This window comes from Hirundo rustica, chromosome 1, assembly GCF_015227805.2.
Source record: "Hirundo rustica isolate bHirRus1 chromosome 1, bHirRus1.pri.v3, whole genome shotgun sequence".
In the NCBI taxonomy this organism is placed as follows: domain Eukaryota; kingdom Metazoa; phylum Chordata; class Aves; order Passeriformes; family Hirundinidae; genus Hirundo; species Hirundo rustica.
The window spans coordinates 56688993-56704572 of record NC_053450.1 but is presented as its reverse complement, the minus strand read 5'-3'; the positions used below and the strand labels follow the sequence as shown (position 1 = coordinate 56704572).

Sequence of the window (15580 nt, the reverse complement as noted above, 5' to 3'; positions counted from 1 at the left end):
CTACATCATTTTATGACTATTATGAAAGGCAGAACCCTGAAAAAAACAGATGCAGACGGAGGAACTCCACCTTGTACAGTTCATTAGCAGGAAAATCTTAATGCTGTTGTTCATTTTAAGGCAATATAACTGTGGGTGAGGTTCCAAAAGTTTTACACAAACAAGATTTTTCTCCTTCCCCTTAGTCAACAAAAGATATAATAATAGGAAACAATTAAGGTGTAATGAATGCAAAAAGAAAAATAATGAAGGTAACATAGAGCAGCCAACATGATTCCAGACAGAAAACAGAAGAAATTCCACACACCTTTCAGCTTTTTTTTTTAGTGCAAAGATTTGTTAGCTTCCCATAAAACTTGGAAAAGGTAGGAAAGTGTACTTAGAGAATTACAACCTTCAGCTTTTTAAAAGAAATATTTAAAACAGAGTTGGACAGAACACAAGCATTATGTTAAAAAAATCTCTGTAGTTTTGATCTGATCTGATTGTACAATGATGTCAGAAATAAAAAAAATGCCAAATTCTCCCTGTAAAATTTTTCTTCTACAAAACTGGCATTTTCTTTACCAAAAGCATGTTCTGTGAAAGATTATCTACATATCTTAAATAAAAACTGATTTGACTGAGAATAGAAGAGTTTTATTTATTTATTTTTTAATTTCCAGTCTGAATCTTATACAACCACAGCAAATCATTAGCTTCTAATGCTATCCATCATTGTAGTTGGAATCCACAGGCAAGCTGAATGAGGCCTACATGCTTGTGACCCAGAGAGGCAAGAATTCTTGTTCAAACTAGTGACCTCAAGCAACCCCATTCAAGTACAAATGTAAAACATCTGCTTCAGTTTGTGTAGACCAAAAATGAAGATTTAATATCAATATGCTTTTTTTGTCCTTAAAATGATTATGCAGGTTTTTTTTCATGTTCTAAAGCAAGATAAATGAATACATATTTTCAGTATCCTTGATATCCTCACTGTATTGTGCATGGAGGTAATTTCCATTCATCTATGCTACAAATTATTCAACAAAATTTAAGCAAGAGGTATATTAAACTGAAAATTTAATAAGCCACAGGTTGATTATGAATTAAGGACCATGGTACCCTCCTAATAAACAAACAAACAAAAAAACCCAAGTATTGAAATAACCATGGATCTTCAAAAAGTTACAAGTAAATTTGATTCTTACAGACTGCTTCCCCACAGTTACTCAGAAAACTCAGAGCAAGAAGCAAATTTTCCTTTTCTGCAACCCAGACAGTACTGTCTCAAAAATGTCATATCCAACAGTCTTTTCAAAGCCAGAGCAAAGAACTCAACAATTGTCCAGTTTTACCAACCATCTTTCAAATTATTTCACATTTATAAGAAATTTAAGGACAGAGAATCTGCCCTTTCACAGTGGTGGTTTATGAGATGCCACCAACTTCCAAAGTATTGGATGTGCTTCAGCTGCTAGGAAGAATGGCAAATATGCAGTTTACTTAAATATGGCACCTAGGTAGATTGGATCAAATGACTTTAAACCAAACTCTGCCTGAAGATCAAGCAAAATCAAGCAAAAACATCACATTCCTTTATTGAATTAGTTGTGGAAAATCATTGCAATTCGTAACATAGTTGAACTGGATCTGAAGATGTTTTATCACTGGTCTAAAAGTAATGATATCAGATGGTTAAAGATAGTCTCTCAGCACAACTAGGAGAAAAAATTTCTCCCAAAAAATTGTTGTAGGACCAGGAAAAAACTCATACAGCCAGAAGCATGTTCAAAGAGATACACAAGAGAATAGTTATGTTGATAAATCTGGTTCTCTTAAATCACTTCCAGTTTTAGTTCAGCTGTATCTACAGAACTTGGAAGGTGACAATGGTTCCAACTCCACTGCTCACCTCCCTTTGAGAAAGGTGTAAAAAGATGGGTTCCACAAAGCATGACAATCATGTGCAACTGGATAGACAACAATTTCAAGAATCTTTGTTACTTGCAAAGTAACCCCTATTTTTTTGGGGTACAGGGGAGGGAGCATGTTTTTTTTCTATTTTTTAAAAATGGGTTTTTTTGTTGTTGCTGGTTTATGGTTTTATTTTTGTTTGTTTTGAGATTTCTACTGCTAGGAGTCTCTAAGAACATGAGGAAAACTGCCAAAGCTCCTAAGGTCTTAAAAAGAATTCATCAACTTTCCTGCTTCAAAGATTAGCATTGTTGTAAGCAGGTGTGATATTTGCTGGCAAGGAAAATTATTACTTAGAACGTGTGACACTGGGCAGTTTTGCAATGATTATTTCCAGTATGTCTGACATTTTCTAGAATTCTTTTCTTTTTTAATCTAAAAGGTGCAGTCAAAGACTACCAGAATCCATAGCACTCTTTCCACAGGAAAGGGAAAACAAATGTTGGCTACCTTTTTATTTGACAAATGCTTCAATACAGTAAAAAAAATTACTTTTTTTTTTTCTTATTGCATGCAAGTCTGCCAAGAACACCATTTAGTCCATCAGCAACTATACTAAAAGTTTGAAAAATGTTATTGTGCCTGACAATATCTTGAGACACCAAGCCCGGCAAGAAATTGAATTTTTAAATGAATGCTTATATTCATAACAATAAGTATTTGCACCAGCATATTTAGTAATCAAATATTTCTTCTTCCTGGTTCTACTCAAATGCTTAAGTCTGCTGCAGGCTGATATAATTGCACTATGCTGACATTAAATGGAAAGTTGCTGAGTTATCAGCATGTTTTTTCCTTTCCCCTTGTCTGCGCACAGAGAAAACTCTTTTGTGTGTATGGCTAGTTTAAAAGAACTGATCTATGCAGTAATATAAGTCATCCACAGATATATAAAAAGCTTTAAGCATGAAAATTTACAACAATCAAATATAATATATACATAGAGGCATAAATAAGTTCAAAAATAGGAACATAGGTGGAGAAAATTACCTTTGATCTTAGGGATCTTTCTTTCCATCTGAATCTGACATTGCTTTTATCAGTTTCTTGTGAGTTCAATTTCATATGGACTATGTATGACATTAACACCTCCTGTTCAGGAGAATTTACTGTTCATTCAAGGAAAACACATTTTCTGACAATGTCTACCATGGAAAGTTATCCATAATGCCTGTCAAAATTCTACCTTCACCAATTATTTGTAAATAATTGAATACTTCCGAGGAGCTACTTTTACCTATCTAAACATTTGAGATCAGTAAAGAGAATACCAACACATCATGAACTCATTTCTACTTTAAAATTATGAAGGGTTTTTGTGTTTGATCTCATTTTAAACAAGACATATTTACATTTTTCATGTGGGAAAAACCAAACCAGATGACAAAACAAATACTGGAAGTTTCTTCAGTGTCACAGAAGGGATAAGATAGGAGAGACCACAGTGGGCCATCTGGGCCAACATCCCTGCTCAAGCAGGATATGTTAGCCTTCCTCATTGTAATCCCAATTCATAACAAGATTGAGACTAGAGGAATGCCCAAACTATCAGTGTCTACCAAGCTGGCTTATTTATTCAACATTTTAATGCATCAAAAACAGTTTCAAAATTATAGGAAGAAGTTAAAACTAGAAAGGACTAATACAATGAAGGTATAAAACCACATACTATAAATAAAGTATCTCATAGCCATAAGATGTAAGGACAATTTTGTCAAGTAGACATTTCTGTAAGTTTGCCAGAAAAGCATAGATGTTTGCATAAATATTTAAAAACAAAGAAGAGTGTGATTATTTTTTCTGATACATTTTGTGCTGTTGTACTATTCTCAGTATTCTACTCATATATAAGCCAAATATTAAACCATTTGTAGGCTGTCTTGGAAACTAAGGGACTTTCACCCATTGTTTAAAACAAACAAATACAAAAAAAATGCTGTTTTCATTTTTAGAGCCAGGTGATATATTAAACATATCCATGTCCTGATCAGCCAAATCATTAATGCACATGAAAGATGAACCATGTACTTTATATCTTCCAGAAGCAAATTCAACAATCTGTAGTTCAAAATGCAAACCTCCTATGTTACCAGTCCATACAAATACCTGTCATTTTTGTTATGAGTAAAGTGTGTTTCAGCTGAAAGAAACACAGAAAAAAAAGAGACTCCTTTATTTTTTCACTGGGAAGCATACTCTTGATAATTATGAGAAGTAATGCATCTTCTATGTGCAAATTTACTTAGTGAAAGGAGTAAAAATAATAAAAACTAAATATCAACATATTTGCCTACCTTTCAAATTAAAACAGTATTAGCCTCATCTCAGTGTTTATTCTTAATGCAACTTTGTCTCATATTTGCTAATACAAACATATCAATATTTTACCACCATTTCTGGTTGGGGAGTCTGGTTTACGTCTCTTCCTGACTTTCTGGACATCCTCTCAGGGATCACTGAGGGACTCATGGGAACTCTGAGATGCTTGTGGGTATCTGCTGCTGCCACATAAGGAGCCTTGAAGTAACTGCCCCTTCACCAGCAGAGTTTTATTTGCTGCATCTTAGACAGAATAAATGCCCTTGTAGGAAAAATGAAAACTTGAATTTCTAAATTAGGAAAAAAAGATAGGAAATCCATAATCTGTTCCTCCTACGTTTTGAAAAAATTGCCATAATAACTAGTGACTTTTTTTTTTTTTTTTTCCTCCAGCTGGTTTCTCTCAGTTACAAATAACATATCTATCAAGATACTGTGAATTTTCCAGAATTTCTCTGAAATTCTCCTCTTTTCCCCCATAAAATGAATGTGGTGAGGGCTACTTACCCACAGAAAAAAAAAAAAAAATATATATATATACATAAAATTAAAATTAAATTACCAATAATAAATCATCCATGAAGTAATTCTTCATTTAAAACCTTTAATGTTATTTAGAAAAAATACTCATATTTTCTAATGTTATATATATCCAAGCCATAGATAATTTCATGCAGACCTTATACCTACATTATAATATGGGCAACAGTAGAAGGACTTTATTTTCCATTTTACCATCTCTGTCTGAGACTAAGGCCCTCACCTCTGGCTCACACCACAAAGGCCCTCATAGTACAGATCCCTTGGCTGTCCTAACCTTCCCTGGACCACCCCAATCCTAGTCCCACTCCAACAGCACCTCCAAGAACTCTTTTTTGCTCAACCCTAAGACAAACTTTTGTATCTGTCTGGGGTAAAGAACCTCACCTCCAGAATTTCTGCCAGCATCACTCATAGCTTCTCCTGCCCTGTATTTCTCATTTTAGCTTCTGTTCAGCTATATTCCGCTCCCATGTTTATGGTTTGTTGTACTTCAAATGTAACACTCATGGTATAAAATGTACCCCAAAATTTATCAAATGTAACTTAGCTGCATCAAAACGATGCTTTACTAGCTTACTTCAGCAATTTGACTACAAATTTACTAATTTGTCCCATTTCAGACTATCCAATATCAGCTTTCTATGTGGGTTCCCTTCTAGCCTATTTCATGCTAACTACTTTCAAGAAGTTTTCCCCGTTTCTGGAAATTGCCCATAAGTCTAATACTTTTCATTCTTTCCTGTACAAATCTGGAGAGAGTGGTTCTCAGAGTAATTTTCGACACCAGAAACAAAAGTTGAAGCATTGCTTCCAACATAATTCAAGTACTATTTCCTCATGATTTTAATATTAGGCAACCTTTAAGTAGCCTTTGACTTGAAGGTTATATTTTTTATTAAGCACAAAACCAGTCAGATTCAAGTGGTTTCCGTAGTCCCCATAATTAGAGACTGAATCTAAATTCATATGAGTGTACTAGTCATTTTTTTCAGCATACCTTTTACTGCAGGCTCTTCAAATTATCTTGTTGTTGTTGTGTTTAGCAAAATATTGGTGCTTAGATAATCATGACCTTACATATAAATGGCACGTACGAGATGCTGTTTGCTATATTCCTAAATGGAAATTATATTTGAGGTGGGACTGACATGACTAGATTATCAAGCTACTTTTCCTTTTTTTGACTAGAGATGAATATAGTAATTAGAGATCTAACGAAGATTAAACAAACATTATACTGTGGTTTAGGTGAATTTAAAATGTTCTCTAATCTCATTCAAAGAAATAATTCACATTTCAGATAATCCCTTGGAGAAGACCGCTTGAAATTTATAAGGGACACATGCCAACCAAAGCTCCCAAACTTGACAAGCCATCACTCATGTAGAGAGTGAGAATTCCAATGTATTAAAAAATGACTATTTTCTTTTGCTACTATGCACGGAGAGGTCAAATTTTTAATCCAGGAAATAAACAAGCAAAAATTCCCATATTGATTAATAATCAACTGATCTAATAACCATGGCACAAGTCAATTAAAAAAAAAAGAAAAAAAGAAAAAAATCACACTTTAATATTTATATCTCACTAACAAACAAGGTAAAACTCGAGGTCTTGACATTTACGACAAAGGATTCAATTAGTTTACTTTACAAAGAGTAGCATGTTTTCTTGTAGTGGATTGGATTATGACAGAAAACAGCAGGGGTGACAGTGGCAACAGAATAAACAAACTGTGTTAAAAATCCTAAGTAAATGGAAAAGATTGTTTTAGGCATAGGATTACAGTATTTTTTTTAATGTAATTTGAAATCTCAAAGGTCAGATGACTTTGGGCATTCTTAAGGGGAAAAAAAAAAAAAAAAAAAAGGAAAACAGGAACTTTTACCCCTTAATTTTTCTCATTGACATCTTAGCTTTATGAGAGGGGGAGGAGGGTGGGAGGACTCCTCACTGTGTGCTGAAAAGTTCAATTCCAGACATTCTGCTTTTTATTTCAAGAGAAGGTAGAATAGGCCCCTGCTGAGAATTTTTTTCTTTAATGACACCTGAAACTTTTTATTAAACTCTGTTTAATTCCCTTTTCTATCCCCTCTGGAAGTATTGTTGCAAGACTGAAGCTTTCCAGTTTAAGAAATTTTATGATCTGCATTTGGCTTACTTCTGTTACTACTGTTCTTATCAGGGGGAGGGGATCATGTATGTATGTATGTGGATTTTTGTTGTTTTTCCTACTCAAACCTAATACAACAAGTTTCTTCCCAGAATAAGGAACACCAACTAGACCCTGGGAGACCTGAGACTGACTAATGAAAAACCTCTTTTTAATAGCAAGATAAAAAATAGATTTGTATGACTGTGAGTAGAAATATATGTACAGATTTTAATGGAAGCAAAAATGAGCTTCTATTCTGTGGAAAGAAATTACCAGACCAATTAAATTTTCATTCTTAACTTTCAGAGCAAAAACAGTTTATATATCATTTACAGAAGATAATGTTCATTTTTGGTATTTTTAGAAATAAAAAGCCTACAAATTTAATTGCCATCCAGACTATAAAATCTTGCTTCTTATTACTTCAAATAGTTATCTACTGCTGTGTGTTTAGGTAGTTATTATTAGAAATTAATTTAGTAACTAGAATATGCCATAAGCCATTCTAATAAGTACTGTAAAAGTAAGATGGTAACCCTTCCTCAAAAAATACAGGGATTTTTCATAAGAAGATGAATGTGGACATGTAGAAAATCATCTGGAAGAAAATAGTAAATTGAGCAATATGTAATATATTTGTTTGTTTGTTTTTAAGTATTATTTGCTGTACAGAAGGTCAATACCTCTTTTGCTTACAATCAATTTCTTAGCCAACTTTCCATCCTCACTTTACATTGTTGAATTGAGAAAAATGTGTAGCTAAATAAAGAACTGTAAGGAAACAGAAAACTCAATAATGGTCAGCATGATTAGAAAACATTCAAAACAAGTTCAAATTGTCCTCAGTCTCAAGAATTTCCTAACAGTATGAGTATTACATGTTAGAGATCAGAACACTGTTCAACCCAATTTTAATTTTAAATATGAAATTATTAAATTTATAATATTTAAGATATAATAGGAATGTTAATTGATAGATCAGAAAATAAAATACTAACTACACTTAACTTACAGTTATGATAATAAATCATAAGAAAAAATACATCAAAATGAAAGCAACAGTCAAAGCCTCTACATTTAACTTAGGAACTACACAAGTTCACTTATCTTACAGATGAGGACTGTTGACTTTTCAGATTAATGGTCAAGGGATGCTGGGAATAGGATGTTTTCTGTAACCATAGGTTACTAGAATACTAAATAGTGTGAAACCACACTAGAATTTGTAATCATTACTTTCCTGTAGGAAAAGCATCCATACCAACATATTTAATTAAAACTTTTAAGTCTGATTTGACATAATGCGAAATGTTCAGGAAAATCAAAATAGCATCAAGGTTCCTTGATGAGTACCAGACTATTATATTACTGTTACTTAAAGTGCAGATAAATTGCACTATAATATACCAGATTCCAAACATTGCCATGTTCTGACACAGTGAGCTTTATCCTTAAGCATTAAGAATTTATGCTAAAAGGGACAGATTAAACCAGTAGTCAAGCTTGCTTTCTCTTCTGATCTGTAAGTTCAACAGGATTCAAGAAATAGAGCAGATGGCTTTGTTGAAAGAAATTTAAGTGTTGTGCTGCTTAGAGTTTAGGTAAGTATAGCATAGGACATTTCTCCATACAGCTCTCCTTTCAGAGTAAGAACCTGAAATATACAGCTTTAGTTGCTTGATCTAGATAAGCAATTACATAAAATAATTTCTGTAGAGCAGTGGTCTTGTGGTAAGTGGCTGTAGCAATGGGTCTACTGCTTCCAGTTTACATGGCTTGTCTTCTGTTTTATCTGAGTCATACCCACAATAAAACATCATACTGATACTCTGAAGTTGCAAGTGTCCCTGAAAAATCTTCTGTTACAATTCCTAATCAGCTGTTACCACACAGTTTAGGAATTGATCCAAAGTTCATTGACATCAGCAGATTTCTCATTGACTTCAAGGCATCACTCATGCTGTTACTTGAAGAAATATGCAGCACTTCACCAATGTAAGCATGGAAAATTTTGTTTCAGGAACAATGAAACAAAATTATCTAAGGCTGTTTTCCTAATGAAGCCTCCTCCTAAATTAGATTGTTAATTTTTAAGTGACACGTTGCTATCCTTGTCCAGGTAAGGATAGAAAAAAATAACTGAATCACTAAGAGAAGAATGCTAGCATCTTTAATTCAATGTCATCAGTTTTCAACATTCTACCTGTTGTTACATTTAATTCTTCATTGGTTTGTTACTTTTTTCAAGTAATTGCAGCCCAAGTTGATTTTATGTCTTTGAACAACAAGTAAGAACACTAGCAGAAATATTTACTTTGACAACTAAATGAATACTAAAATATAATAACAAAAGGTAAATTCAGAATATTTAAACATATATCAAAAATTAGATATTAAAAAACCTTTTGGTTTTTACCTTTTTTTTTTTTTTTTAACTATACACTGCAAAGAATTTCTGATATAGAGAGACATATGGTCACCGGACAACACTGATACATTATTAAGAAGCAACTTTGTCATAATTTCGGGCCTTTCAATCTGAACTATGAAAAATTCTTTTCATTAAAGATGCAATCATAGACTCATAGAATGACCTGAATTTGAAGGAACCTTGAAGATCATGTAGATCCAATCCCCCTGCTCTGGGAAGGAGCACCTTGACAAACCCTTAGGACCAAGATCATGTGATGCACATGAACAATCATATACACACACACATATCGATAAGTGCGCGCATTTGCACATTCCTCTGTCACCTTCTTCATCTCATCACCAAGTTATTCTTCCTGCCAGTGGCAAAGCAACAGGCCAAACAAACCTCCTCAAATGGTGCCATTTTGGCATGGTGATCCTTTCACAGAAAATCTGAGTGCAGAAATATGTTTCAGTATGCACAAACATGCTTCTTTTGAACATACTTTCTCACAGAAATATCTTTTCATCTTTCAGTTGTTCTTAAATAAAAAATAAACAAAAAATAATCCTGGTTTTGCTTGATGTTTACAATGCAAAATGGGTAATGAAGACAGCGAAAATATTGGCAAGTATGACTCAGTGGAGTTTAAATATCTTGCCAGAAGCCAGTATGAGCAAAAAAGTCAATGAAACTGTAGACTTATCCTGCACCTTCCAAATTAGATTTGTGGGAAAATAAACATCAAATGGAATCTTAATTTTATGCAGCATGACAAATTATACTTTATGCCGGACACTAAGAACATTAAGTATGTAATTTCCTGAGATAAAACTAAATATGAACAGGAACCTGATTTATGAACACAGTGGAAAGAATAGTTAACTCTTTGCAAGAACTGATGCTGAAGCAACAACACAAAATTCTTTCCTTACTGTATCCACCTCTAAGTTATTGTAATTTACACTGGAAAAGAAATGTGTATATTGAAAGTAATTTTTAAAGTACTTTTATCAAACAATGAGTCAGATGTTTAGTACCGTTTTCACCCCATTTCACTCAGTGAAAATCTCACCAGCCTCTCAAATAAATGAAGCATTGAAACCAGTAAGGAACACTGAATTCTAGACCTAGTCTAAAAGGAATGTTATTTTATTACAGAAAAATTACCTGCACCAAGATTCCACTCTGTAAACTCATTTGAATTCTCAAATAATTCAGATGTTGTTTACAGAAAATTGCCTAATGATATTTTAAATCTCTGCCTTGAGGCTTCTATCAAACTTTATAAAAACCCCTTTAGCACGGCTATTCTCTAGCATATCAAAGCACTATAAAATTATTTTCTGTATATAATTTTGATCCTATGATAGCCACAAAAAGTACTCAACATTTCTGGGCATCTTAAGTTAGAAATTAAACAGAAAAATTAACAGTAGCCAGTTTAGCCATTCAGGCTACTGGTTTATGTCTGAAAATTATTATGCTTTCTGCAGGATTCAGGGGACAATCAGAAGGCATTTTTTGAGTCAGTTGAAGAGTATGGGACAGAATGGATGATCTTACTATATGTATCTAAATTTTCTGTAAGATCATAAGAATATCACTTTTTCTACTTCATATATGAACTAGGCAAATGAAAAAAGCAATTTCAAGTAAACAGCTGTGGTAGTGCCTTCATACTATAAGGTAATTTCAGAATAAAGATTTTTTGAGAAGGTAGAAATCATGCAGAGTGTTTAACAAGATCTACTTGTTGACAACTTGAGCCTCCAAGTAGGCTGCTCCTAAATTAAAGAGCATTTAAATGTTAACAGTGATAGTAAAAGACTTGATTTATCCAGAACCTTCACTCACATCAGTGAACCTTCCTTCACCTAGGAACAACAGGTAGGGAACTATTCACAATCTCTTAAAGAAAGTAATGCTCCTAAGTAACAACTCATAGATTGTTGTAATACAGTGTAAAACATCTATATACTGAGAGAACAGAAAACATTTGTCTTAAAAGATGTTTAAAGATGTTTGCTTTGGCTCTATTGCAAAATCAATAGCTGGTGTCTTACTTTCAATTGTTAAAAAAAAAAAAAAAGAAAAAAAAAAAAAAAAAAAAAAAAAAAAAAAAAAAAAAAAAAAAAAAAAAAAAAAAAAAAAAAAAAAAATAAGGAAAAGAAAAAAAAAAGGAAGAAGAGAAATGTCTCTGCCAAATATACAAACGGCTCATTTAGCCTGTTTTCCTTTTTGTCTAGGTATACTTTTTTATCACTGATGTTCCAAAAATATTTAAGTACCAATTAGTGTAATTTTTGCCTTATATCCCACAAACTGGGATAGGAATTTCCCTCATTAGCTACCAAAGTACTAGATAATGTAGAGTAAGAGTACATTCTGTACTTCAGCCAACTGAAAAGTCTTAAACAACACAGAAGTCACTGCCTTTAGTGGCATTTGTAAGTCTACAGTGCACACCAGTGGAATATAGTAGTACATGCATTTTTCCACTATTTTCAGTATAATGTAAAATTGTTTTGCAAATATTTCATCTTATTTAGCTCTTAAATGACCAGAAAATCACATCCTTCAGGATTTGTAAAGATGGATATAAAATTTTGAGGAAGATTTGCAATGAGTATAAACAAGAATGTTTTACTGTGCATAAAATAAAATGATCATTCTAAAACCTAAAACTTCAACAGGCTTGCTCACTCCAATTCTGTGTTTACAAACATCACAGCAATACACTAGGGATTTGCTTTGTTTTCCAGAGTCCAAAGACCTAACTAATCAAACTCAGTAATACTTTTTGTATTTTTCAGACTGATGGTTAATAGATCTGTAAACTAAACTGTATTTGAAAAAATTGGATACCTCATTTTTGGAGACATTCAACAAGGAAAGTTACAGATGTAAAATTTTTCATGTTCTTCAGAAAACTTAAAGATTTCTACTCTTTCCAACAAAGTTTAAGCCCAAGTATATCTAATGTCAATACCCTTTTTTTACTCAATAGTCTTACAAGCAATTTTTGCCTTTCTGTGGATATTCATGCAAACAGAAGTGTAATTTTATACTGAATAATTGGTTTTCTGTTTTTAAAATAAAAAAGTGTTTTACATTTTTAATGTCTGAACAGAATACTTAGAACAAAAAAAGACATTATCAGTTAAAACACCAAATGCAACTTTCTGTTGTACTTTTTTAAATGGTTTAATTTATGACCCCAAACAGGACAAGATAAATCTAGTGCCACACAAAGCTGCCTATAACACTCATGGTTACTATGATTATAAGTTATCACTTTACTATTTTTTTTAATTAACTCAATATTTTAAAAACTTATTTACAACTTCTAAATTGATGCTGAATGGATTTTTTTTTTTTAATGATGATCAGCAAGATCATCAAGGCTTTCCATATTTATTCCAATACGTCTTTTCATGAAAGTAACTAAAGAGATTAGTTACTATGAGCACTAATAATCAAGTCTTGGCAGCTGTGAAGTTTCTTACATTCCCCAAAATCCCTCCAACTTCCAAGAGGTGAAGAGCTACCCATCCCTAAAAATTATTTCATTTGTAGTGGCACTGTCACGTGCAAACCAAGAAATTTTATCCACATTCACTGTGGGACTGTTAGGCAATCTACCAAAGGAAACAGCAGATTAATTTAGTCAAGGACATGGAAATAATCTAGATGTAATGGCTGAATTTAGTCCAGGACATGGAAATATTCTAGATGTAATAATTGATCTGCTGTTAATCTAGAAATTCCTTTGTGATTTAATACGGAAAATGTATATTGGAATTAAATTCCATGCTTAGCATAGTAGATGTCTGCACTTTCTTTTATTTCACTTTCAAATATTTCACTGTCAAAAATCATGTCTGTTGTTCCAGCATCCACTTCTGAACAGTAATATATAGTGAGTAATATTCACATCTGTATTGTCAACACACAAGGTTTGGTTTATATCAGTAGAGGGAGAGTTTCTGCTTAGAGAAACTCCCTCCATTGATATAAATAATTTCATTCACATTAGTCAGATTCATCCAGATCAGTGTTTTTCTGTAAATTAAAAATGAGCTTTATATCATAAATGTTGGAAGATGAACAGAATGCTCAAAATACCACCTCCTGTTAGCAATTTAAAAAATTGAGCATGTTCCCAAGAAAAAAGCAACTACATATATATGTAAGCATGCACATGCATAAATATTATCTATCTCCAATGAATTTTCCGAAAATTTTTACTTCCTGTTGTTCTGTTCATGATGACAGTGCCATAAAGCATTTCATAAAGATATCTTAAGCAAAACTATTAACTGAATCTAGACTACTTCTCTTTTGCAAGCAGAAAATAAAGAACTAAAATCTGAAGGAGCTCAAATATGATAGATAGATGTTAGATTGTTGCTGTGTTGCATATGCATCACCTATTAACTAGAACTTGAGATTTAATAGACTGCTTTCAATTCTTTCCAGCACATGAAAGAAAACTGATTAAAATCCCTCCATTTTGCCAAATCTGAGATGTGAAATTCATAGGGCATTTTTAATTCACTATCTATGTTTTGTTTTATAGACACACATTTTGAGTTTGGTCGGATCCAAGAGCTCCTCTATCCATTGTCCCGAAAGATAAAACCTGTAAACTGCAACGCAAGTATTTCTTGTTCCTCTAGTCATTAACACAGATTGAAATGAACATGGATTTTCTAATACCAATCCGACACAAACAGGCAATGCTCTTAAATTACTCCTTCAAGGCTCATCTTTCGAAAAGTACATTGCTTTCTGGCATCAGAATTCCACCATGAGCACCTCGCTGAGGTAAATCAGTCTCCTGACGCATCTACCTGTTCTCCTGAGTATTAGGACAAACCTTTCTTTACTTCAAGGCCTGACAACTTTGGTTGACTCCTTTGTTTACCTATTAGAGTTCCTTCTCATGACACCCTTCCCAGCAGTTCCCTGACTAAGCCAATATCCTAGTCCCCTTAGGTTCGGGGTCTGTACTCTGCTGCTCACTTTTCTTCTTTCAGGATGACCAACACCACTATTTCAAAGTTACCACAGATGAGGAAATTATTCATCATCACATCTCCACCTAGTTTCCTTCATGTTAGTCAACAGCAGATCCAGCTCTTCATCGCCACTTGGCCCTTTGAATACATTTAGCAAGAATTTATTCCTGAAACCCCACCAAAATCTCTTTTATTGCCGCAATTCTACCTTTCTAGCAGCTGTAGTCATCCATGAGAACTGGGGTTTACAACTCCAAAGCACTGTGTTACCCAGCTGGTAGGATCAAGGAGACAAGACCTGGGTCTCCATGACCTCAACCCCAGCACTATGTGATCTTTCCCAATATTATCCTAGCTGGTGCACATGGGGTTGAGTAGTAGCATAGCAATCTAAGAACTGGACAAACTTTGGAAATCTCTACAATATTCTGGATCCTAGCCCACAGCAAGCCACATAACCCTCAAAAAAGCAAGTGAGGAACACAGGGATTTCTGTTCCCACAAGCAGGCCTCCTACTACCACTACTCGCTGCTTCCTCCTCATGTTAATACATAGTTTGTGTCAAAGCTGGCTCTGATGTCTCACAAGTCATGGCTTTCTTCTCTTCCCTACCAGGTGTTTGAACCTTTTAAACTGCAGGCTTGGAAAAAGAGCCATCCTCCAGCTGCTGGAGAATTGGAGACATTTCCAGCCCTCCTACTCTGGGACTCTATCCACTGTGAAATTCACAGCCTCTGGCTGCCCCTCAAATTGGTTTAGAATTTCTTATCTCTGGGTCTCTGTGAAGATCCTGTTAATCTCCTCTTTGCCTTCTCTGATCCTGCCCAGCCTTACTTCCTGGTCCAGGCTGATTGGAACAACACATTTTTTCAGCCAATTTCTACACCTCTACTGTTCTGTTGCTCCAGCCTCACAGGAAGGGTGGCAGGGCTTTCCTGAACACCCCCTTACCCCACACGGCTCCTTTCTCTTTGGACACAAGCCCCGCTAGACCCTGATCACAGATTGCTGTAAATCAGGACCACCAGCCTCACCACACAAACAGATGGGGCACCAGACCCTGTCTCCTCTGGCTGGTCTCTTCCTGGAAACCTGTGGAGCCATCCCAGTGCCAGTCCCACAGCTCCCAAGCACCAGTGCTGCCATAGCAGCTTCCACACACCCTC

The 15580-nt window shown here is 34.2% G+C and overlaps 1 protein-coding gene across 4 annotated transcripts in view; it reads right to left on the bottom strand.

Moving 5' to 3' along the window:
* Positions 1-15580, bottom strand: part of CCDC102B (coiled-coil domain containing 102B) — a 136194-nt gene that overhangs the window by 98269 nt on the left and 22345 nt on the right. The window contains exon 6 of one of the 4 annotated variants that reach the window (XM_040073267.2): positions 9429-9841. The exons of the other annotated variants lie outside the window; for them this stretch is intronic. Coding sequence (XP_039929201.1) covers positions 9746-9841 — 96 coding nt within the window. The 3' untranslated portion in view covers positions 9429-9745. Of the gene's footprint in view, positions 1-9428; positions 9842-15580 lie in introns of those variants that run through there. 4 annotated transcript variants of the gene reach the window in all.